At 46.8% G+C, this 27,672-nt stretch overlaps 1 protein-coding gene across 1 annotated transcript in view; it reads left to right on the top strand.

The window, feature by feature from the left end:
* Positions 1-1,263: 1,263 nt before the first annotated feature.
* The window catches only part of LOC138366063 (mucin-22-like), a 34,199-nt gene continuing 7,790 nt past the window's right edge, over positions 1,264-27,672 (top strand). The window contains exons 1-2 of the mRNA XM_069326791.1: positions 1,264-1,374; positions 18,104-19,039. Coding sequence (XP_069182892.1) covers positions 1,264-1,374; positions 18,104-19,039 — 1,047 coding nt within the window. The remainder of the gene's footprint in view (positions 1,375-18,103; positions 19,040-27,672) is intronic.

Here is a 27,672-nt window from a genome sequence, read left to right as displayed (position 1 = left end):
GGACGCAGGTTCGAATCCTCGTCACGGCCCTTGTGGATTTGTTCAGAGGAAGAGGGGGATTTATCAGTAGAGAGCGCTGAGCCAGTATGACTATATACAACACTTGGAAGGGATTCGAGGTCTAGGGAACTGGGCGTTGAAGTGCCGAATGAAGGAAGAGTATATATCCATTGTACACATGCAGGCCATTGGGGAATCGAACGCCGACCCTGCAGGAAGCGAGACCTGCGTTCTAACGATCAGTCCAAGTGATTGGGTGGTTGGGTGGGGGTAAACAAGGAGCAATTTTGGGTCTCGGTTTGCTTTTCGGTTTAGTATTTGCGGCTTTTTATTTTAGTAACACCTGTGTACATGTATGCGGGGCTCTCATGATGGCAACACTTGTGCATATGTACGTGGCGCTCATGTTGGCAACACTTGTGCTCCTGTGCACCAGGAGGAGGCCTGGTTGAGGACCGGGCCGCGGGGGACATTGAGCCCCGAAATCCTCACAAGGTATGCGTTCGAATATGCAGATGATGCGGTGCTGCACGCGCGCACCACGAGGCTAATGCCACACACACGCGCGTCGATTACACCGCTGAAGTGAAACAAACAAACATTTAGTGTTCAAAAAAAAAATGTACCGTATGATCAACTTCCATTCGTTCTCTGGCAACGAAATCCCCTCGATGTTCAACTGTTATAATTTTGTTTCACCTCTTGTCTAAAAATGTACTGTGGAAGGCCGCAGGACCCCCATCATATCTCTTCTGTGGCCTTCCTTCTCACCTCCTGTTACTGTCATATCGTCTGAGAGATAACGGCTGATATAATTATGAAGGGCTTAATGATCTGGAAATATGGTCTAAAAACAGCTCTTTGTAAAACAATTTCTGGGGTTTTTATATATATATATATATATATATATGTGCGGCTGGAAGTACCCAGGTCTCTGGTTCGAACCTCGTATTGCTGCAATTGGTTTGATAATTGATATACCACACTTGTGTAATTCCTTGTGTATTAGAGGAGGAGGAGGAGGAGAAGCAATATTTTTATCTATAAATCGTAAATGGTTCATTAGTTTATTAATGGAACCAGCATCAGCAGCAGCAGCAGCGGCAGCAGCAGCAGCAGCAGCGGGACGCCCTCACAGCACCGCCCTGCTGACTGACGGGGGCCACTACTACCACCACCTACTACCACTATCACCACTATCTCGCGACGCCTCATGGGCAGCTCAACCTATCTCCCGAACCGATTGATCCCACGGGGGGCAAGATGCGGCCAAACGTCCCCAGAGGCGGAGGGCAGCAGGTCCCGAGAGGCGCCGACCAGAAACCCGCCTCTATGGCTGCCGGTCGCTTGTGGCAGAGGAGACGGCGGGGGAAGGTAATTGTTGCGACATGGGACAGGGCCGCCCGGTGAAGATTACTCCGCGTTCTGGTCCTCTCCGCCGCATATTAATCGCGGTTAATCACAGCCCGAGGACCGGTCGAGAGAAACACACGCAGATAGGGAATTCTTGGGGGTGAAGGGGGGGCTCTCTCCCCCCCCCCCTTAGCGGCTGACATACCCCCCTCTCTACCCCCTATCACCTTCCTTGGGTGTGTGTATGTAGGGGGGACTCGTCTAGTGGCTATCCGCCCCCCTCCCCTCCAAGAAAGATTGACCTCCCCCTCCAAACTCCCACCTTTTTTGGGGTGCGGGACCACCACCACCATCACCACCACCACCATCACCATCACCATCACCACCACCTTACCCCCCCCCCTCCAACCCACAGATAAAATGACTGGAAATAATTGACCATTTTTGGATCACAACTCAAGCACACCGCATCTCGTTACTTATTTATATGTTTATTTATTGTTATTTATTCGTAATTATGTTATGCTGATGTTTATATATTTATATTATAATGCATTTAATCCTTTCGTGAGGTGGACTGAACTATTAAATGTTCCAATGTTGAATTGAATAATTTTTTTAACCTGCTTTAATACACATTACAAAGTCATGTAATTTCAACATTAGCTGTGGTTTGTATAATTTAGATCCATGTTTGATTGATTAGTTAAAAGCGATTTGAGTAAGATCAATGATACACATTTATTTCCATATTATATACCTTATTAATATCCTATCTCATATATATATATATATATATATATATATATATATATATATATATATATATATATATATATATATATATATATATATATATATATATGTTGTTAAATATGACCGAAAAAGTAAGATTAATAATTCTAACACGAATTTTCTCAATATTTCTTTTTACTGTCGTAAATTACCATCACCATCACCAATTACTATCGACAGTAAAAAGAAACATAAGAAATATTGAGAAAATTCGTGTTAGAATTATTAATCTTACTTTTTCGGTCATATTTAACAACATATGTTTACAAGAACGACTGCTACCAAAATATACGAATATATATATATATATATATATATATATATATATATATATATATATATATATATATATATATATATATATATATATATATATATTGAAAAACCACATGTGAAAAATAGAGAATGCTAAACGCGTTTTCGGCTTAATTCGCCTTCATCAGAGCAAAGTAGAATCCATTCTACATCGTCACGCTCCTTATTCCATTAGTTTACCTTCCACCACCTGCCAAAATTCAACAGTGATGGTTCACCTTTCACGGTTCAACACGGGAGGCTACACATACGTGGTTCACCTTTTTCACTTCCTACTTAGGTTCAACTCAGCGCACATAACAGGGTTCACCTTTCACCCCTGAGCCTCGACACACACACCACATCATCATCAGCGCTGTGCTAATCGTCGGTGACATCACACGCGGGAGTGGCACTGCTGGCACTGCTGGCACTGCTGGCACTGCTGGCACTGCTGGCACTGGTAAACATGGACGACGGTTCTTTTCTTTCTTTCCCACTGCACAATCACTTAAGTGTCCCACAGCTCAGTGTGTGTGTGACACACAATCACTTAAGTGTCCCACAGCTCAGTGTGTGTGTGTGACACACAATCACTTAAGTGTCCCACAGCTCAGTGTGTGTGTGACACACAATCACTTAAGTGTCCCACAGCTCAGTGTGTGTGTGACACACAATCACTTAAGTGTCCCACAGCTCAGTGTGTGTGTGACACACAATCACTTAAGTGTCCCACAGCTCAGTGTGTGTGTGACACACAATCACTTAAGTGTCCCACAGCTCAGTGTGTGTGTGACACACAATCACTTAAGTGTCCCACAGCTCAGTGTGTGTGTGACACACAATCACTTAAGTGTCCCACAGCTCAGTGTGTGTGTGACACACAATCACTTAAGTGTCCCACAGCTCAGTGTGTGTGTGACACACAATCACTTAAGTGTCCCACAGCTCAGTGTGTGTGTGACACACAATCACTTAAGTGTCCCACAGCTCAGTGTGTGTGTGACACACAATCACTTAAGTGTCCCACAGCTCAGTGTGTGTGTGACACACAATCACTTAAGTGTCCCACAGCTCAGTGTGTGTGTGACACACAATCACTTAAGTGTCCCACAGCTCAGTGTGTGTGTGACACACAATCACTTAAGTGTCCCACAGCTCAGTGTGTGTGTGACACACAATCACTTAAGTGTCCCACAGTCCTGCATGCTGTAGGACTGTGTCATCTTCCTGCCTGGCACCCCCCCCCCCGCCCCCCTGGTCATGTATCATTAGCAGCTCCATTAACTACCCACCGCCACCGCCATTAACCACGGACGCAGCGTTTAAACCAGAACGTTGACGTGCATTATAATAAATACCATTAACCAGGTGTGGCATTTGCATTTTGTATATTAATTACGCCATTATCATAAGCGGCGCTCAAGTTCAACGAACGAAAATAAATATACATGTATGCAATTATAGGTAATGATAAGAGTTGTAATTAACTAATGTTTCTTCCTCGCCTCGTTGTTATTTTAGCTGTTGGTCTCAAGACTAGGTCGTAATTGTTCCCAAATTATGGTCAGTGAAGCTATTGTGGTTTGGGGGCGTGTCGAGTGGCTTGATGGAGGGGGGTGGGGGGTGGAGGGGGGGGGACGTACATTCTTGAGAATATATAATTGATTAAATGTTGAATGGTGTGGTCTGTTATGGTGATTAGAGGCACTAGTGGCCATGCAGTCTTGTGATTTACGCGGTGGGTACCACCACTCCCAGAGACGTGAGGTGGCCTGACCTGGTCTGGCCTGGCCTGGCCTGGACTGGCTTAGCCTGGGCAGGGGCGGGCGCGGGACTCTGGGCGCAAAACTCTTCTTCAGTCAACTTGTCCAAATTTAACGGAAGCATCATTAGCCACGCTTGATGGACTAAATAATAAGAAGGCACTTAACAGAGGCAATATTGCTGGCATGCCGGAAACGCTCAGTGTATTAGTGGGTTTTATTTAATTAGCATTTGCGTACCTACGAATACTTCACTGTATCTTGTTTCAAGTGCAGGTACTTTACAAAAATAAAAAATATTATTATTATTATATACCGCCCCCTCACCGAACGTGTCGACTTAAATACTAGACCAACAGTAGACTTACGCTACTAGACCAATATTGAGAGGTGCGAGCCACGAGAGAGAGAGAGGCGTGACGACCATGCGAGTAGCGTGGTGATGCCAGCTGGGTGCTGACGGCGTGTATGGCCTGCAAGAGTATAGGTGAGAGGTGAGAGGTGAGAGGCAACAGTCGAGGAGAGCGAGCGCGGCTGTCCAGATGGCACTATAAGGGATTTTAGTGCCATCTGGACTCACTGGTGGCAAGAGAGAGGGGCAGTTACAACAAGAGTTCAGGCGTCGCAGTGCTGTTAGCGGTGGTGGTGGCAGGAGTGACAGTCCTACTGTAAAGTACAGGGAACTCCCGACGCTGGTGTAGGCAGCTTCACTAGTGATTGCCTGAGAGGCTATTTGTATTAGCAAGCCGGAGGCCCTCCCCATAGTCTCCACAAGCCTGTTGATCAGGCAGGCAGCACCTGCTGGAATCTACCTTCCTGAAGTTTCCCATCCTGTGCTCCAACAATTTGTATATACATTTGCGTGCATGAGTTTGAAAAGTCAAAGGTCCTTCAGGGTCACGCAGCGGTCTCTGTGTGGGCTTCCAACCGTCTTACTCCAGTAGGAGTTGTTGATATTTGATTGAGTAGATTTGAAACATAACATCCCGGTATTTATTTATTTTTTGTTATATTTACATATACAAGAGTTTATACATTCTTGTAATGCCACTAGAACGCATAACGTTTCGAGCAGGTCCTTAATCCCACTTTTTTTCCCCCGGAATACGACCCGCCAAATCGTTTAACCTATTCACTGCTGGGTGAACAGAGGCTACAGTTAAGGATTGGCACCCGGTCAAACCTCCCCTGCCAGGATACGAACCCTGAACGTTGAGTCAGTGTCGCCTGCCAGGCACACGGATCACACTACACCATAATAATCCAGACGACTTAATCGAAATCCTCAGATAAGGCAAAATTGTAATTAATTTTGCCAATAAAGATGTTAATAATAATCTAGACGAAAGAGCTCTGGGCGCTCTGAACGGCTCCATACTCTGAGAAGTTGTGGCGCTCTGCACAACTCTCGCCTGTGTTCAAGAGGTTCTGTTCTGTTCTGTTCTGTTCTTCACCGTTCTCGCTACATTATTATCATGGCTCATCCTATATATGTTTTTGTGTGCCAACTAAACGCTAAGAGAGGTCGTCTGACATTCTTATTCCGAGATCTTTGACTTGGTCACACTTGGTCATGAAGAAATGTGCCTGTGTCCTATGATCACTTTAAGGTCCGCGGCTGTGCTGGCAACACTTAATTAACTTATGGCACGGGAGGCAGTGCTGATGGAGGCACTTTTGAGTACTGGCACTGGTGGTGGTGGTATTGTGGCCCCAATACCACGGTACTAACACACCTGGTACTAACCAGGTGTGTTGGTACGGGGATGTAGGTGATGGTGGTAGTGCCAGCAGCAGCAGTCACAGAAGCAAAGCATCTTGGTAGCATGTAGTAATGGTGGTGGTGGTAGTGGTGGTGGCAGGAGCATCACCGGGAGCGGTGTGGTGGTGGTGGTGGTGGTGGTGGTGGTGGTGGTGGTGGTGGTGGTGGTGGTGGCAGGAGCGTCACCGGGAGCGGTGTGGTGGTGGTGGTGGTGGTGGTGGTGGTGGTGGTGGTGGTGGTGGCAGGAGCATCACCGGGAGCGGTGTGGTGGTGGTGGTGGTGGTGGTGGTGGTGGTGGTGGTGGTGGTGGTGGCAGGAGCGTCACCGGGAGCGGTGTGGTGGTGGTGGTGGTGGTGGTGGTGGTGGCAGGAGCGTCACCGGGAGCGGTGTGGTGGTGGTGGTGGTGGCAGGAGCGTCACCGGGAGCGGTGTGGTGGTGGTGGTGGTGGTGGTGGTGGTGGTGGCAGGAGCATCACCGGGAGCGGTGTGGTGGTGGTGGTGGTGGTGGCAGGCCGGGGTAATGGACTGCTGATGCAATCTGTGGTCCCGTCCGCACAGTGTCACTTCTCGTGGCACTAAGAAAAAAATATACATAAAAACTTCAAGTGGGAGCAATTAAGTAAGGAAAGGCATTGAGTGTGATGTGTCGCTGACAGGGGTCCCCTTGTGTCCACTCTGCCCTCCCCCACTCTGTGTTCACTCTGCACTCCTCACTCAAGTGCTCTGATCTGTCCTCCTCACAATGTACTCTTTGCTCACAAATTCTCAAGAAACTCCTCAAATCTCTCTCTATGAACTTGAACCTCTCACAGAGAGAAACGTAAACAAAGAATAATAACATTTACCGCTATATATATATATATATATATATATATATATATATATATATATATATATATATATATATATATATATATATATATTTATACCCATCACTCCTTCCTGCCTATTTATACCCATCACTCGATCTGTAAAATGACCTTCTGAAGATGTATTTAATATACGAAAGTACTTAAGGAAATTCCTGTTTCATTTTTCCTCCGTGGTCTGACATTGTCACATTCTTAATCACGTGTTTATTTTCGTGATATACACACATATATATATATATATATATATATATATATATATATATATATATATATATATATATATATATGTCGTACCTAATAGCCAGAACGCACTTCTCAGCCTACTATTCAACGCCCGATTTGCCTAATAAGCCAAGTTTTCATGAATTAATGTTTTTTCGTCTACCTAACCTACCTAACCTAACCTAACCTAGCTTTTTTTGGCTACCTAACCTAACCTTACCTATAAATATAGGTTAGGTTAGGTTAGGTAGGGTTGGTTAGGTTCGGTCATATATCTACGTTATTTTTCACTCCAATAAAAAAAAATTGACCTCATACATAAAGAAAAGGGTTGCTTTATCATTTCATAAGAAAAAATTTTTAGTAAATATATTAATTCATGAAAACTTGGCTTATTAGGCAAATCGGGCCTTGAATAGTAGGCTGAGAAGTGAGTTCTGGCTACTAGGTACGACATATATATATATATATATATATATATATATATATATATATATATATATATATATATATGTCGTACCTAGTAGCCAGAACTCACTTCTCAGCCTACTATTCAAGGCCCGATTTGCCTAATAAGCCAAGTTTTCCTGAATTAATATATTTACTATAATTTTTTTCTTATGAAATGATAAAGCAACCCTTTTCTCTATGTATGAGGTAAATTTTTATTTATTGGAGTTAAAATTAACGTAGATATATGACCGAACCTAACCAACCCTACCTAACCTAACCTAACCTATATTTATAGGTAAGGTTAGGTTAGGTAGCCAAAAAAAGCTAGGTTAGGTTAGGTTAGGTAGGTTAGGTAGACGAAAAAACATTAATTCATGAAAACTTGGCTTATTAGGCAAATCGGGCCTTGAATAGTAGGCTGAGAAGTGCGTTCTGGCTATTAGGTACGACATATATATATATATATATATATATATATATATATATATATATATATATATATATATATATATATATATATATATATAAATATCCCCCGACTTAACGAATCATTTGAGACCGAAAATCCTAACAGTCCTCATCGTTCTTTCATGTTCTCCAATACTTATAGCAATACTTCTAAATTGTTTAGTCCAATACTTATGTAAAATTTATTTAATACTTATTTATTATCTTGTGCCGTCAGACACCATGCTAGGCTAATTTAGCCTAGTAAATATTCTAATTAGTTAAATGGAAAGATAAAACTATGTATAATTGTGATAATATATAGCCGACCACAACAATATACAAGTAAAAGAGAATGTCTATCTGTCTGTCTGTGTCCAAGGTTTGGGGCTAGGCTTGGGGCTAGCCTGGGACCAATGCTTCAGTGTGCAGGAGTAGATATTTTATTTTATATAATGACCGGTACTGCTAATACTATACAGGTCAGTACTAAGTGTGGGTGGTTCCTAGTTAGGCTCACAATCCTCTGTTTTGATTGTTGAAGATAAAGTTGGTTGGGTGAAGGGACGAGAGGATGGAAAGGATTGAGAGGCTACAATTTACTCCTATTTTAACATATTTACAAACAGAATTAATATACAATTTTGCCTTCTGAAAGAACTAGAAAGAAGGAAACGAGGAAGGAAAATTGTACTTACCACTCAGTGATTACAAGGAAGTGAGAACTAGTTCTGTGTGCCTCGCCTTACTTGCACCTGCTGCGCTATAACTTAAGTGTGTTGACGTTCGAATGCTTAGTCAAACTTTGGCCATAAAGCTATAGATGCAGGTGGCTTCTACAACTTCTTCTTTCAGTGCATAAATACTTGGCCATCCGGACAGGGTTGTTTGTTATAGATTCAGCTACTCGGAACAAGTTCCAAGTAGCACGGGCTATGGTGAGCCCGTAGTGGACTTACCTGGCACACGAGCGGTGCTGCCGGACAGGGTGTGAGTATTTCCTTTATTAATGGGAGTGGTAAGGAGCAAGGGGGGCAACTGGTGAGGAGAGGGACGCGCTGGGAAGAGAGGGAAGTCACTCGCTACCCTCACGCACCCCACACACACACCCACACGCACCACACACACCCCACACGCACTACACACACCCCACACGCACCACACACACCCCACACGCACCACACACACACACCACACGCACCACACACACCCCACGCACCACACACACCCACACGCACCACACACACCCCACACGCACCACACACACCCCGCACGCACCACACACACCCCACGCACCACACACACCCCACGCACTACACACACCCCACGCACCACACACACCCCACGCACCACACACACCCCACGCACCACACACACCCCGCACGCACCACACACACCCCGCACGCACCACACACACCCCACGCACCACACACACACACCCCGCACGCACCCCACACACCCCGCACGCACCACACACACCCCACGCACCACACACACACACCCCGCACGCACCCCACACACACACCCCACGCACCACACACACACCCCACACACACCCCGCACGCACCCCACACACACCCCCCGCACCACACACACACACACCCCACACACACCCCGCACGCACCCCACACACACCCCACGCACCACACACACACACACCCCACACACACCCCGCACGCACCACACACACCCCACGCACCACACACACACACACACCCCACACACACCCCGCACGCACCACACACACCCCACACACACCCCGCACGCACCACACACACCCCGCACGCACCACACACACCCCACGCACCACACACACACACACCCCACACACACCCCGCACGCACCACACACACCCCACACACACCCGCACGCACCACACACACCCCACACACACCCCGCACGCACCACACACACCCCACACACACCCCGCACGCACCACACACACCCCACGCACCACACACACACACCCCACACACACACCACACACACCCCACACACACACCACACACACCCTTAGATAAACCTCCCAGCCACTCCCACACAGCCCCAGCTATCAACCGAGGCATCAATAATGCTTGTCACTGCCGCTGTGTCGTCGAGGCGCAAGTAAGGGCACAGTTAACCCTGTCCAGTGACAGTACCAGTGCGGGTATCACTCTCTCCACAAGCTGTCCTCTCCAAACATACATCGCATTGTAACGTCAAAATCCTCAGTCAGACACGGGAGACATCTCCCGTCACGCAGGGTGCAGTCGCACCTCCACAGATCTCCAGTATCACCTATTGATACTGGAAATGGCTCAAAAGGGCCACCACTTATGGGCTATTCATGCCCAAGCCACCTTTTGGGTGGCTTAATCTTCTCTCTCTCTCTCTCGACTCTTCAGTGCATTACGGGCTATTCATGCCCGTGCCACCTCTTGGGTGGCTTAATCTTTATCAATCAATCAATCGTCAAAATCCTCAAAATATTATAGAATATAAATCAGCGGCTCACAAACAATCACGTTTTCTATGCTTGGGTCGCCTGGCTAGGGTAGGTAATTTAGTACATCATATTCTGTCCGTTGTGAAAACTCCAGAGAACAGGCTGCTTCCCACCCATCCCCCCCCCCCCAGAGGCTCAGCCGTAAATAACCCTGCAGGATTAGCCAATGTTAATTGCTACGGGTCGTAAGATCTGTCGCAAATGCACTACAAGAGGCTGTATACGTTGAAAAAATATATATATTGCACAGCTTTAAAACATTCGTAATTAAAAACAGCTTTGCGTATGTTGATTGGGCTACAGTTAAAACTGCACTCCACAGCACTTCTGAAACATTTACATTTTTACAACCCGTGTTTTCGATCTCGGTAAAAACATTGATCATGTTCCCCCTCTCCCCTCCCCCCCGGAGATGGGGGGGGGAGAGGGGGAACATGATCAATGTTTTTACTGGACTTGTGATCCTGTGGTCCCGGGTTCGATCCCGGGCGCCGGCGAGACACAATGGGCAGAGTTTCTTTCACCCTATGCCCTTGTTACCTAGCAGTAAAATAGGTACCTGGGTGTTAGTCAGCTGTCACGGGCTGCTTCCTGGGAGTGGAGGCCTGGTCGAGGACCGGGCCGCGGGGAACACTAAAGCCCCGAAATCATCTCAAGATAACCCCCTTCACACACACACAAATGTGATTCTTGTTGTTTTGTACGTAACCTCTACATCCCGTCCTCCTGTTGATATAGTACTTTTTGTAACTATGTAGACCATCGTGCATATATTGACGCAATGGACGATTACATAGTAGGTTTTAGTGCAGGCGATGAGTCACAATAACGTGGCTGAAGTATGTTGACCAGACCACACACTAGAAATTGAAGGGACGACGACGTTTCGGTCCGTCCTGGACCATTCTCAAGTCGATTGTCATACATCGACTTGAGAATTGAGAATTGAAAAGTACACAATCGACTTGAGAATGGTCCAGGACGGACCGAAACGTCGTCGTCCCTTCAATTTCTAGTGTGTGGTCTGGTCAACAGGTTTGAGTGCTATTTTCACCGTATGGAATCCAGAAAAAAATAAAGCTAAACCCTAAACTTAAATATTCCTAGGCCTAGTATAGCACACATATGTACTCTATGTACATTAGGCTTGACAGCTGAGTGGACAGCGCTCGGGGGTTCGTAGTCCTGAGGTTCCGGGTTCGATCCCCGGTGGAGGCGGAAACAAATTGGCAGAGTTTGTTCCACCCTGATGCTCCTGTTCACCTAGCAGTAAATAGGTACCTGGGAGTTAGACAGCTGCTACGGGCTGCAGCTTCCTAGGAAAGTGTAACAAAAAAGGAGGCCTGGTCGAGGACCGGGCCGCGGGGACACTAAAGCCCCGAAATCATCTCAAGATAACCTGAAGATAGGCCCAGGATGGTTAGGTTAGGGTTTATTCGCATCATAAAAAAAAAATGTTTGTCCAAATTCAATAGTACCAAATTCTACTTTCTAGATAGTCCATTCCGTCAATAAACGTACGCTGGACCACATCGTTACTATGAGTACTATCTAAACAGGAGGATGGGCGGGGAATACTGCGTATGTTAAACTACGGGCTCACCATAGCCCGTGCTACTTGGAACATTTTGTTCCAAGTAGCGAATCTTTAACAACAGCAACTGCATATGAGGGACACCACTATAGATACTCTACCAGCGATATGTGTATAACCAGTTCATCACAGACATTTACATCCACTCTGCTACAGTAGCCTAAAAAATAAAAAAAAACTCTTCCGAATCTCTCTCGCTCTTTGTCTGCAAATGTAATCCGACAGGCTTGCCAAGTTTTTTAATCGGCTTACTTTTTTTTCTCTTTTATCCCTGTATGCTTAATGTGTGTAAACTTTCGCCGACGCTAAACTTGGAAGTCGCTCTTCAAAACTCTGGTGGTGATTACAACAGCAGCGGATGAATGGCAAAGCGATTGAATGAAATTTGTGAAAGAAAGTTGAGTAGTTATCCGGATCTTGCAGAGTGCTTCCCTTACTTACCCTTTCCCCCCCCCCCCTTACCCCTCCCCATAACCCTTGCCCCATCTCATCCGGCCTTTCCTTAATCATGACGTAACCCCATGAAGGGACCCTGAATGGAAGAGCGGAGGGCAGCGTGTCTTTATCAATGGGTGTGACTTATTACTATCATTGCCTTTTGTCAGCCTGAGAGACGACTCAATGATAGAACGACTTATGTTGTCAGCGGATGGGGAGGGGGAGCTGGGAGGAGAAGGGGGAAGCAAGGAGGGGGGGAGCTGGGGGGAAGGGAGGATGTGTGGTGATGGCGTTCCTGTACACACTGCTGGTGGTGACAGGATTTTTTGTTTACATTGCCGGTGACATGATTTGTATATCTTTATACATGTATGAAGAACAATGAGGTGACTGGCTCAAGTCACCTCATTGTTCCAATTGGTTTTCTGATGTTAGTAGAAATACCGGTACATGTTAAGGTTAGTAGGCTATGTTGGGTGAATAATCAGCCCGTTCTCCCGAGCGTTTCCCATCGTCAATAAACTGTTGTACTCAATTTCTCGTATGTAACCTAACCAAACCGAGGACCCACGAACAGAAAACGGGACATCACGTCAATTTCGCGAGTCATCCCCATTTTCAGTCCATCAGTTTTTGGCATTAGGGAAATTATACGTCAAAATGAGGTATACTGTTCTGTAAAACGGGTTGGAATCCCGGGTTGGATAGGTAACTTATCCTAACGCAGGATAGGATAAGTTACCAACCAACCTGGAGCATACCTGGAGAGGATTTCGAGAGGTTTGCTCCCCGAGCCTGACCTAGGGCCAGGCTCGATGTGTTAATAAGTTGGTTATATAAGAATGTATCAAAATACATTAGTAATATATTAAGCTTGCCTAGATTTAATTCGTAGCGTAATATGCTGGGCTCGGTGTATTTAAGTTAGAAATGTTAGCTTAATAATGTGTTGGATTAGCTTAATAATGTGTTAGGGTTGTCGCGTGTTAGGCCAATTAAAGTGTTAGTTAGGCCTAGTCATGTGTCACAAAACTAGCCTAAGTCAACATATTAGGTGAGGTTAGTACTGTAATTATTACTGATATTTTAAATGAGAGCGAGAGACAGTAATACAAAACCTGGAAATAGCCAGGCCTGTCAACAAAGCCACTATAGCCACGAACCAGCTAGCCAGCCGGTCAACCAGTCAGCTCGTCAACCAGTCAACCAGCCAGCCCGTCAGCCTCTCGGGGACGAGCCGGCAGCCACCACACCTATTCATCCCGGGTTGATCGAATTTTCACGGGATAAGTGAGCCAATAGAGCGGAACAGAGCGTGTCCAATTGATTTTTGTGGTGAGATGAGATGTCCGCGGTGACGGCTGCCTGTAGAGGGGGAGACTGGTGGTGGGCTAGAGGGGACTGGTGGTGGGGAAGAGGGGACTGGTGGCAGGGAAGAGAGGAGGGGAGGGGACGCAGAGGTACGGGACCGTAGCCTGGATGAGGGAGAGGGGAAGGAGAAGAGGGTAAGGGGAGATACAGGGATACGTCGTGGTCTGGACGAGAGGAGGGGTGGGTGGAGGGGGAAGGTTATCTTGAGGTTATCTTGAGATGATTTCGGGGCTTTTTAGTGTCCCCGCGGCCCGGTCCTCGACCAGGCCTCCACCCCCAGGAAGCAGCCCGTGACAGCTGACTAACACCCAGGTACCTATTTTACTGCTAGGTAACAGGGGCATAGGGTGAAAGAAACTCTGCCCATTGTTTCTCGCCGGGGCCTGGGATCGAACCCAGGATCACAGGATCACAAGTCACAAGATCACAAATGTGTTTTGCACAAGGGGGTAAAGATACTTAGAGGTGCTTGCAGGGGCATGGCTCGCCAGATCAGGTACGCAGTTTAATGCAGCAACTCTTCTCTCTCTCGTGTTGTTAATCATAATTACTCTTCAAGTTCTTCCAACTGAGTATTTAGCGGATATTTCTGAGGTAAACAATATATGGAAGACATCAATTTCAGTTTTAAAATCCGGTCCCAATCCTAATGCCCTGAATTCTAACACCTTCCTTCCATTTATGTACAACTCTTACACCTGAGGAAGTCCTGTGGTGTGTCTGTCTTTAAGGAAATACTGAAGCCGTTCAGTGGGATCGAATCCGGGTCCCTGGACTCCCCAGGGTTGTTCTTGTGATTTAATTGTGCTGTGTCTCTTAGTTTCTACTATGGCTAAGTAGAAACTAAGGCTAAACACCCATTTTCTTAGCCTAAGCCCTCTTGTGCCGCTATTTTTCACAACAATTATTTTTTTTATCAACTTGGTCAATTACTCTTAGAATCGCAGCCTAGGCCTACATGTGGTTATCCTGTCTCCCCTGTTTTTCTTGAGTTATCTTTAGTTATCTTAAGTTTCTTGAGTTTTACCTGTTATTTGTTCCCCTTCACTGTAGCGAGGTCCAGTAGGCTTTCCTCGGAGCTCACAGCCTTAGGGGCGAGTCTTATGCCCTATATTTCGACCTTTTCTATTCCTGTGTCTTCAAGTAGGGTTGTGTGGTCTTAATTGCTCTTAAAGGGTCTTTCGACCATCAGTAGTGTACTCACCTAGTTAAGCTTGCAGGGTTGAGAATCTGCTGTTTCTTAATTTAAACATTGCTTCTATATCTATTTAGTCATTTCTCCCTCTCCTTAGTATCGTGTACGTCGTTATCATGTCCGCCCTATTCCTTCTTTCCTGCAGTGTAGTGAGGTCCAGTTTCCTCAGTCTTTCTTCATAGCTCAGTCCCCCCTTAGCACACAAACGAGCCTTGTTGCATAGTTTTGGACTTTTCTAGTTATGTTTTGTGACTCTTTAAGTAAGGGTTCCATGCTGGGGCAGCATACTCAATAGAGTAGAGTAGTTGGCATCCATCAGTCTCGTGAGACTATGGAGTTGAGCTCTGGCTGTCCGTCTGAAGTGGCCTCTCCAGGGGCCCAAAGCCAGGGTAGGTTGATACGGGGGAGAAGCTGTCACCCATGCAGCAGGTCCCCCCTCCTCTCGACGAGTCTTCGTCATTGCCTTCCGACGTCATCCGGAATATACTCTATATGAGGTCTCCTTGCTCCTATCCGCATAACCTTGCATTTGTCAGGGTTTTAAAGTCTAGCGTGCGTGTGTGTGTGTGAAAATAATATATATACCTTCAGAAGAATGGGCCTCAATATGTTTGACCTGCCACTCGCCTCGCTTAGCCAAGGTCAATAGTCCTCTCACCACGAACTATAAGCTAAACAAAATTATTAACGCTTCTAAGACCAGTTACACACACGACTAGATTAGTCGCCTTCAGCTATAGGCCTATGGTACCCATCTATAGGCCTATATCACAATATATAGGTCTAAGGCATCTTGCTCTATCTGTCCTTGTCTCAAAAATCTATGCGCTTGTGGCACCCTTCCATCATACCCTCCTCCACATAGGCCTATATACGACTCTCTGCTCCTCCCAGGTCACTCCTTGCCAAAAAAAAAGTTTCAGTTTCTATCTTTAAGAACGGAAACTTGTAAAATAATTTTTATTCCTGAGAATAAAAACTCGGCGTCCTGAGTAATTTATTCTCTCTCTCCCTCACGTCTCTGGTCGACTCATACTCCTATACCTGCTTCTTCATACACACCTGGTCCACACCCACACCTTCCACCTCCACACACCTGGCCCACTCCCACATCTGCCCCCCTCCACCCACCTGCCCCTCCACACACCTGATCCACTCCCATACCTGCCACCTCCACACACCTACTTCCCCCCTACACACCTGGGCCAAGCCCTGTAGACCATCTCATAAAGGTATAATCACTTGGGGTCTACGGCCGCCTCCCTCGTCACCCTGCCAGCGCTGCCAGAGGTCTTGTGGATCAGTCAGGTTAATATGGATAGGCAGTAAACCGTCCCCTCTCCGACCTCACTGGTAACCCTGTAAACTCAGCCCTCTCTATCCCAAGTGGTACCTGTAAACTCAGCCCTCTATCCCAAGTGGTGCCTGTAAACTCAGCCCTCTCTATCCCAAGTGGTGCCTGTAAACTCAGCCCTCTCTATCCCAAGTGGTGCCTGTAAACTCAGCCCTCTCTATCCCAAGTGGTACCTGTAAACTCAGCCCTCTCTATCCCAAGTGGTGCCTGTAAACTCAGCCCTCTCTATCCCAAGTGGTGCCTGTAAACTCAGCCCTCTCTATCCCAAGTGGTGCCTGTAAACTCAGCCCTCTCTATCCCAAGTGGTGCCTGCAAACTCAACCCAAGACACTGAAAAAGTTATTTCTAACGTCCCTGTGGCTCATATGAGTATACTCAGTTTCCACCTGAGTTTCCTCAGTTTCAGAGGATGCTGTGGTGGGGGGCATGATTCAAGGGGTGGGGGGTGAGGGAGGGCTTAGTGGGGGGGTGAGGGAGAGGGGAGGGCTTGGGGGAGAGGGGAGGGCTTGGGGGAGAGGGGAGGGCTTGGGGGAGAGGGGAGGGCTTGGGGGAGAGGGGGGACTGGATGGGCACTTAGTGAAGGGGGGGGGGGATGGGTGTACATGTTGTGCTGTTGTGATGGGGGCGTCATCATCCTCCTGTCATCATCACAGGAGGATGGTGACCGCATTATTGACAATGGTGATAGTAAATTGTTGCTATTTATAAATTGAGGCTATTTTCATATAGATCCATTTGTCGACAAAAATAATCAACCATTCCGACGATACACAAAACTGACACAGAGCGCGGCCACTGATCAAGACGAGGCCTACCCCCAAGACCATCACAAGTCACATATAAGCTAAATATTGGGTTTTATTTAGAAACAAAATTTATGAAGCATCTAAATTCTAAAAACGGATTGAACAAATCACTAAAAAAGGGGGATGTATTGAAAGAGATTACTGTACGAGGAAGAAATTGAACTCAAACGCTGCCAAAATAAACTACAAGAAGCTTTTATATCAACAGGATTACGGTAAACAACGTTAAAAAAGAAGTATGGCTCTGGGGCCAGATTCACGAAGCAGTTACGCAAGTACTTACAAACGTGCACATCTTTCCTCAATCTTTGACGGCTTTGTTTACATTTATTAAACCGTTTACAAGCATGAAAACTTGCCAATCAACTGTTGTTATTGTTATAAACAGCCTCCTGGTGCTTCGGAGAGCATTAACTATTTAATAATTGTAAACAAAGCTGCCAAAGATTGAGAAAAGATGTACAGGTTCGTAAGTGTTTGCGTAACTTCTTTGTGAATCCGGCCCATGGTCTGGCCTCGGGGGTTCCGCTGTCAGCTGCTGGAGATCATAGACTCCGGGAGGCATCGCCGCCGGTGTCATCAATACCGCATAAAACGGTCACAATAAGGGATTAGACTCGCCGTTCGTGGCGTTAAACACCACCCCTCTCCTTTTAGTGGATTCCGACCCTACTCGTGCTGGTAGCTCCGAGACAATAGATGAAATGGGGAGAGGGGAAACTGGGGGGAAGGATATGTAGGGGGTGGGGTGTTAAGGGGGGAGGAGGGGGAGATAAGGGAAGGGAGGGGAAGGTGGGGAAGGGGTACTAAGAGAGGGGAGACGAGGAACACAAAAGGTATACGTATCTACCTTTTGTTTACTTCGTCCGCTTGCTGCGTCGGTATACCTTATAGTCCGGCAACAACGCCGCCGCCACGACCACGGCCGCCACCACCACGGACGCCACCACCACGGACGCCGCCACCACGGCCGCCACCACGGCCGCCACCACGGACGCCACCACCACGGACGCCGCCACCACGGCCGCCACCACGGACGCCGCTACCACGGCCGCCGCCACCACGGACGCCACCACCACGGACGCCGCTACCACGGCCGCCGCTACCACGGCCGCCGCCACCACGGACGCCACCACCACGGACGCCGCTACCACGGCCGCCGCCACCTCGGACGCCAACACCACGGCCGCCACCACCACGGACGCCACCACCACGGACGCCACCAACACGGACGCCGCTACCACGGACGCCGCTACCACGGACGCCACCACCACGGACGCCACCACCACGGACGCCACCACCACGGACGCCACCACCACGGACGCCACCACCACGGACGCCACCACCACGGCCGCCACCACCACAGCCGCCACCACCACGGACGCCGCCACCACGGCCGCCGCCACCACGGCCGCCGCCACCACGGCCGCCACCACCACGGCCGCCACCACCACGGCCGCCACCACCACGGCCGCCACCACCACGGACGCCGCCACCACGGACGCCGCCACCACGGACGCCACCACCACGGCCGCCACCACCACGGACGCCACCACCACGGCCGCCACCACCACGGACGTCACCACCACGGACGCCGCCACCACGGCCGCCGCCACCACGGACGCCACCACCACGGCCGCCACCACCACGGCCGCCACCACCACGGACGCCACCACCACGGACGCCACCACCACGGACGCCACCACCACGGCCGACACCACCACGGCCGCCACCACCACGGCCGCCACCACCACGGCCGCCACCACCACGGACGCCACCACCACGGACGCCACCACCACGGACGCCACCACCACGGACGCCACCACCACGGCCGCCACCACCACGGACAACACCACCACCACCACTAAGCCTACCACCGCCACTCCATTAGCACCCACCACAGACACCACTGCCACCATCCCATTAACACTTTGGACACCGCCCCCCATCCCCCCATATATATATATATATATATATATATATATATATATATATATATATATATATATATATATATATATATATATATATATATATATATATAAAGCAATTGACGATCACGAAACACTGATCATTTGTATGCGGAAAATCCTCAGAGAAATTGAAATCTCCCGGGCCAGTGGACCTGGACGCCCAGGGGCAGCAGCCCTGGTGGCATCCCCCAGGGGACGCCCAGGGGCAGCAGCCCTGGTGGTATCCCCAGGGGACGTTCAGGGACCGCAGCCCTGGTGGTATCCCCCAGGGGACGCTCAGGGGCCGCAGCCCTGGTGGTATCCCCCAGGGGACGCTCAGGGGCCGCAGCCCAGGTGGTATCCCCCAGGGGACGCCCAGGGGCAGCAGCCCTGGTGGTATCCCCCAGGGGACGCTCAGGGGCCGCAGCCCTGGTGGTATCCCCCAGGGGACGCTCAGGGGCCGCAGCCCAGGTGGTATCCCCCAGGGGACGCCCAGGGACAGCAGCCCTGGTGGTATCCCCCAGGGGACGCTCAGGGGCCGCAGCCCTGGTGGTATCCCCCAGGGGACGCACAGGGGCCGCAGCCCTGGTGGTATCCCCCAGGGGACGCTCAGGGGCCGCAGCCCTGGTGGTATCCCCCAGGGGACGCTCAGGGGACGCAGCCCTGGTGGTATCCCCCCAGGGGATGCTCAGGGGCCGCAGCCCTGGTGGTATCCCCCAGGGGCAGCAGCCCTGGTGGTATCCCCCAGGGGACGCCCAGGGGCAGCAGCCCTGGTGGTATCCCCCAGGGGACGCCCAGGGGCAGCAGCCCTGGTGGTATCCCCTACGGGACGCTCAGGGGCCGCAGCCCTGGTGGTATCCCCCAGGGGACGCTCAGGGGACGCAGCCCTGGTGGTATCCCCCAGGGGACTCCCAGGGGCAGCAGCCCTGGTGTCATCCCCCGGGGACGCTCAAGGGCAGCAACCCTGGTGGTATCCCCCCAGGGGACTCCCAGGGGCAGCAGCCCTGGAGGCATCCCCCAGGGGACGCCCAGGGGCAGCAGCTATCCACGTGGGCAGTATCGATTTTTTTTCCAGGCGTGAAGGAGGATGATGATGATGACGAGAGAGTTATATACAGACTAAGACGAGCGGTACTGCGTGTGTGCGTGTATTTACTATTTGTGCCTGCCGAAACGGGCTCTTGGACCCCGCCTTTCTAAACTCATTGTGTGTGTGTGTGTGTGTGTGTGTGTGTGTGTGTGTGTGTGTGTGTGTGTGTGTGTGTGTGTGTGTGTGTGTGTGTGTGTGTGTGTGTGTGTGTGTCGCAAGACAGAGGGAGGGGGGGGGACCAGAGGCAGGTGTGATGGAGTGTGGGGCTGTGGAGAGTGGGGGGGAACCATTGTGTACCTCCCCCACCCCCCTCTCTCCCCCTGTAGTACAATGGTACCACACGACCAGGGAACGAATGCACACGCGCGCGCACACACACACACACACACACACACACACACACACACACACACACACACACACACACACACACACACACACACACACACACACACACACACACACACACACACCACATACACACACAGTTGATTGACAGTTGAGAGGCGGGACCAAAGCGCCAACTAGGTGAGCACAGACTGACTACACAGACATGAAAAAAACACGGTAATGAGTGACATGTGCAAGATCACCTCCCACAACCTCCAGCATCAGCAAGACGTCCACATCTACCACACCTCTCCCCTTCCCATCTTCTCGCTCACTCCCCCACACCACTCCTCTCCCATTTCCCATCCCATTCCCTCCCATCTCTCTCCGTCGAGTCCTCGTGCATTACTCTCTATCGCCTCAAAACCCTCCCATTTTCTGATCCACGATTTAACTTAAACGTTTACAAATCACCATCCTTACACTGATCCGTTCCTGTCCGTTCCACTGCGACAACTTAACAAAAGTGTTGGGCGCCTAGCTATGCCTACTTGTGTCGACTCGGCATCCTTCAGAACAAGGCACTCTTTGTTTGCTCGTCCGAGTTGGCCGAGGACCCCAGTAGTACGTAGATCAGCTTAGCCTCCACCTTAGCCTAGCGCGCGCGCACACCCCCGATAGCTGGTTACTTGGCCCCCATACATATATATTTTTGCTATAATGTAAAGAAAAGGTCGCGGGTGTTCTGTACTGTATTCCTTCCCACCGAGAAGCATACAAATAAAGCATTGACAGAACTCACCTGTCCCTCCTAACCCTGGTAATATTTCTTTTTTTTTTACACAGGTGGGTACAGGTGTCAATTTCTTCAATTTCTTTCTTTATTATGCACCTCATACCTCATACTTATATATATATATACATGTACATATATATATATATATATATATATATACAATCATTTTCACAAATACATATACACATTGATAATCTTCTGTATCACAAGTAATTCAACAAGAGGCTTACAACAGTCACTATACAAGGCACTCTACATCTATAGTGAGTCACACAGTTACTAGTCTTGCTCCACACCCACCCAACTGGGCGGCAGTTTTACAATCATGCATGGATTACCAACAGTAAGCAAATTTTGGATACTTGGCTAAGATTCCTGGCAGTATATCATCATGAATGAAATATTTACACATTTTTTTGTACTCCATTGACGGTGTTATCTCTGAATTCTGCTATTTTTTTCACATTCCCTTATATAATGACGCAAAGTATGCGAATAGTTCTGCTGACAAAGTTTACATTTTGTCAAATCTACATCAGCAGATGTTACAAACTTCCAGAGGTGCTTGTAGCCGAGCCTAAGACTAGAAGTGGTGACATCTAGAAGTCTGCTAACCTTATTGGATGACGCATAGACGTGCGGTTCTTCCTGCATATAATGATGATAGATGGATCAACTGGTGTGAATTTCACTTTGCCCTCAAATCTACGAGATTTTGTTGATGTTGACAGATGACTGCTGACTCCTGTTAGGAGCCTGAGGGGGGGGGCTTTCCCATCCCATAGCTCATGGTAAGTCTTGCCCGCTAGTTTCCCCGGAATACGATCCGACAATCGTTTAAACAACCAGGTACCCCATCACTGCTGGGTGAACAGAGGCGTATCTTTAAGGATAGGCACCTAGTCAATCCTCACCCGCCAGGATACGAATCTAGGGAATTTCCCTCGAGATGCTCGAGGCGAGGGAGGTAACTATCAGGGGGAAAGCGCCAAGCCATTACAACTATATAGCCCTTGGAAGGGATCAGGATAAGGATTTGGGATGGGACGAGGGGTAAGGAATGGTGCCCAACCACTTGGACGGTCGGCGATTGAATGCCGATCTGCATGCAGCGAGACCGTCGCTCTACCGTCCAGCCCAACATTCGCCAAATGGCGAGTGTGTTTCCACTGCGCCACCAGAAACCTAGTTTAGCCGATGTCCCTGTCCTTAAGGCTGAGAGCGCGTAGCATGTATGGAAGTAGCGGAGACTTGAGTCGCGTTGTCTGTCTGGGGCCCGATTCACGAAGCAGTTACGCAAGCACTTACGAACGTGTACATCTTTCCTCAATCTTTAACGGCTTTGGTTACATTTATTAAACAGTTTACAAGCATGAAAACTTCCCATTCAACTGTTGTTATTGTTATAAACAGCCTCCTGGTGCTTCGGAACTCATTAACTGTTTAATAATTGTAAACAAAGCCGCCAAAGATTGAGAAAAGATGTACAGGTTCGTAAGTGTTTACGTAAGTGCTTTCGTGAATCTGGCCCCTGGACGTTAACCTAGGTATCTGGCTAATGATGGGTCCAAGTGGGTTACCAGGTTTGATTCCATTTATATTTAGACCTGTTTCTTCCTGTTCACGGCAGAAATAGGCTAGCATTTTGGTCCGTGTTACCAACGATGCCCCATATATAGGTTCTTTAAGTTCGCTGGTTTATTGCATGTAATCTACAATATATATAACTACTGCATATATTCAATTATAGTTGATCATTCATCATATATTTAAAACAATTCCTTCATTTGTAGGCCTAAAATATATAGCAATGTACCTGCACCTAAACCCTATTTTGCTTTATTGAATAATTAAAATTGTTTTGTTGGAAGTCTATTAGCTAATATTTTCATACAAAATAATAACAACATCCTGTAGAAGATGTCAGTGGCTACAGTGGACATTTTGTTTTCAGCGAATGAATTGTAGAATAAAACCACTTTCCTAGTTTCCAGGCACACAACCCTTAGAACAAAAACAGCCCGTTCTCAGGGTAAGCCTTTCCACTACCGCCCACAAGATGGGTATGGGGTGCATAATAAAGGAACTTAACTCAGGGTAAAGTGATTCGCACGAGGTAACAAACCACCTAGATTCGTATCTAAATATTTGCGATGGTCTGAAAGCATATTACGGTTCCCATAACAGTCTACTTGTAAACAGGTAAGTGACCCTTTGTCCTAAACAGAGAATATTCTCAGGTTATAACTTTGTTATATTATAAATCGTTGGTTTAAAATAGTTATGCTTAGCTCGTTTTCTTTGAAACGGTCTGAATTATTTCATTTTATGTAAATGAAATTCTATGGAATAATCAAATAGTTTTCGTATTTCATATTTCACGTGTTTGTGAATAATACACCGCATTAACGTAACTAAATGTAATGAACCTAACTATGGATAGGGAGTACATAATTACGTTGATCAAACAACATATTAGAAAGTGAAGAGACGACGACGTTTCGGTCCGTCCTGGATCATTATCAAGTCGATTGTAACTTGATAATATTCCAGGACGGACTGAAACGTCATCGTCTCTTCACTTTCTAGTGTGTGGTCTGGTCAACATTTTTCAGCCACGTTATTGTGACAGTACACAATTACCTCCTTCCTGAGGTCAGGGAGACAAAATAGTTAGGCTACATAAGCATAGAACAAGCACAGGAGACGTTTTGCTCACCAAGCTTTCACTTGGAAAAGCAACATGCACCTCAAAAGCTCCTCATCAGATGAGGTATGGACACATAAATATAAATGTCTTTAATTATGAATGTATAGTCCGTTTTCTAGTGATGTTTGTCCTTTCTAATATATAGCAAACGGAAGGTGTCATCGCGGTAACATCACGGGCAGATTTCATGTCAATGTGAAAACATGAAGGAAATGTGTCAGGCTTATGGGTCACTTCAGCCTCGCTTGTAAATTGGTTGTATTAGTTATATTATTCCAATTATGACGCACTACAGTATTACAATTATGACGCACTACAGTATTACAATTATGACGCACTACAGTATTACAATTATGACGCACTACAGTATTACAATTATGACGCACTACAGTATTACAATTATGACGCACTACAGTATTACAATTTACAGTACTAATATTTGTGTTGTTCTTTATATTAACATTCTTATTACTATTTCATAAATATCAAGTTCGAATTCAAGTAACAAATAATAGGTTGCAATTAATTAGATACAATTTATTACCAATTAGAGCAGGGATAAATTTAGATAATAAATTGTAATATTTATCCTTGCCAATAAAATAATAACAAATAAAACGATTTGGCTAACATTCAGCAGCAATAATAATAATAATAATAATAATAATAATAATAATAATAATAATAATAAAAATTTAAAATAAACAGATTAACATTTAGCTTTTACACTAATATTATTTTTATACTATAACTTATATAATTTAATTATTATCGTACAAATTATTGACATTAATTTAAATATCACTCAGCTCTTGTTTGTCAAATAATAACGATAACTATTATAACGAACACTAAAATATTTATTGTCATGTACTTAATGGGCCTATGATACTATATAGGCTGCAGCTTATCTACATCATTTTGACCAATAAATTTACCACAGAAGTAATTTGTATGCGCACATCGCTCCTTACAGACAATTTTCTAAGCACTATAGCCTTTATCCACCAATATATAGCAACTTTTCCACAGCATAAGCTCACCAGGCATTATTCAAGTAATTATGAATGCACTGATGTGAAATCTTAAACTGCAGGATATCCTTAAATAACTTTTCACCGGATAAAACAGAATCGTGTCGGAAAAAACTTGATATCGTGGAATTTGGCGTAAGATAAACATACCAAATGACTTAGTGTCCGTAATTCTAAATTCTACTATATTCGTTTTGTTGTATATGCAGAGGTAGAAACAAATTATCGTTGTTCGTGTTAGTAGGATAAGATTTTCGGGGTTTTGTAAGTGATAAAACTTGGGGCGGAGAGCAGGCAAGGAGGGAGGGAGGGAGGGCCGGGTGACGGGGGTGTCGTTGTACCCGAGACGGACACCATAAAAAAGGTCTGGTTCTCCTGGCAAGCCAAGCGAAGCAGAGATGTGCCCACAGTGCCATGCCTTGGGTGACTCTTCTTCCTCCTATCATTTGCGTGCTTCTTTCCCCTCTTGCTATTTGATGAGCACATCCCGGGGTGACGAGGAAACTCTAGGGGCGGGAATACTTATCCCCCCATAGCCTATTCTGGTATGGCCTCAACGGCTAAATGTCGCATTGGTCTTCCCTATTCTTCAATGGTTACTAGTCCGAATTCTATTATATACATGGTGTTGGCAGGCTCACCCTGGCGCCTCTTGATTTCAATTTGGTTGCGGTCCTGAGACATTGTGCACTTTCGTCCAATCAGAAGGGAAGCTTTTACGGCAGCCCGTGCGGGCTCCGAGTGACGAAATTTTTATGCTTCCCAGCAACTAGGTCCTACCCAATTATGGTCTCCAGGTGCTCAGCCATTGCCATTGTACCTAAATGCTCAGCTACCGCAGTAGTTTGTACGTGCTTATCAAATAACGAGATTTATCTATAGGCGCTCGACTGTTGTTGTTGTTTTAGATATAGCTACTCACAACGAAATGGCCTCACGGTCTATAGTGAGCCCGTAAGGCGCTCGACTAGAAGCTTGCCCTAAAGTACAGCTTGTAATAAACAGATAAATATAACCCATCATAATGAGACAGACATTGCAGCCAAATTAGCGTGGGGTTCCTACAGGTCTGTAGGAACCCCAGATAGTGACGTGCGATGTAGGAGTTGGGCAAGTCTCTGCGGTCTCTAGGTGCTTAGCCGATGAAATGCTTCACCGTGTGCTCAAGTATTGCCATGGTTTCTTGATGTTCATTGTGCTGCGCCAAACTTCATACGGTAGTCAGGCCGTTATTGCGACAGACATCACTGGGGGTCTCCGTTGTTTCTTTCCATGACGGTAACGGGTGACGATTTTTTTTATTAATACATTAGGTACATCTGCATTTGTGCAGCTGCCCTAGACTATATGAAGGGCAGTACAGTGTGTCAAAAAGCTAGCTACGTGGTGCTAAAAAATCCCCATCACACAAGATGGTTAATCATACAGGGCCATATGTTCAGTAACCTGCACTGGAAAATTTTGGGTGCAATATGAGGATATCTTCAAGAACACGAAAGTGAATATCGTAATTGCAAAGCTCCAGGTACCTCATACCAACGGGTCTGAAAGGTCTAATACCTGAGCATTCGGTGATGTAGTGTGGGAGATCATGCCGCAGTTCCTGCTCACAGAGCTTGCGACAGGAGTGTTCAGGATTGGGGGATCCGCCACCTGTAGCCACCTGCCACAGGTAACGGTAACCCAACCTGATCCTGGCAACCACTGTGTCGCACAGTCTGGTGGACGTTTGTGCTGCCCATAGATATAGGTTTCAGCTCTGAACAAATCATAAGTTTTTTATACTGGTGCTTTCAGGTCGTTAGGAGTTAGTAATTTCTTTCCTATCGCACCTGAGAGTTTGGACCAATATAGTTTTGACAACAGAGATGGGGATACCTAGATCTAATTCAACTTCATTTTTGTTGCACGCTAATTTGGCTGCAATGTCTGTCTCATTATGATGGGTTACATTTATCTGTGATGGTATCCATACAAAGGAGATTCGAGACCCTTTACTCTGTGCAGCGATTAGGTCATTTACAATTGGTAGTATAAGGTTCTTGCCGTCGATCTTCCAGGAGAAGTTTTCGATTGCTTGAAGAGCAGACTTTGAATCAAAAATATTATTCCTCCTCCAATGTTTTTTAATGTACTGGTAGCTAGTTGTAGTGCCGCTAATTCTGCTTGTGTGGAGGTCAGCCATTATTTTTTTTTAGTTTACTTTTTCGGATGACTAAGGCTTAGTTGCATAGTTTATGCACGAGAATAATAAAATAAAGCGCAAACAATTATATACAAAACTTCAAAAACCAACAGAGTGAAACTATTATCAAGACACTATAGGGCTTACCCAAATAGGAAATACCACCTTTAGACTATATTCACAAAACTACTAACCCTTTACGAACTCAACGCACTTTTTTGAGAGCACATTGCCCTACCCTAAAATATTCTAAATTCCAGGAAGAAATAAACGAACCAGAATAAAACCTACGTAATGTATTATCTATTAGCCAATATGTCCACGGTACACCGGTTACATATATATATATATATATATATATATATA

This window comes from Procambarus clarkii, chromosome 18 (genome assembly GCF_040958095.1).
Source record: "Procambarus clarkii isolate CNS0578487 chromosome 18, FALCON_Pclarkii_2.0, whole genome shotgun sequence".
In the NCBI taxonomy this organism is placed as follows: Eukaryota; Metazoa; Arthropoda; class Malacostraca; order Decapoda; family Cambaridae; genus Procambarus; species Procambarus clarkii.
The sequence above is the reverse complement of the archived record's forward strand: the minus strand, read 5'-3'. Positions and strand labels throughout refer to the sequence as shown.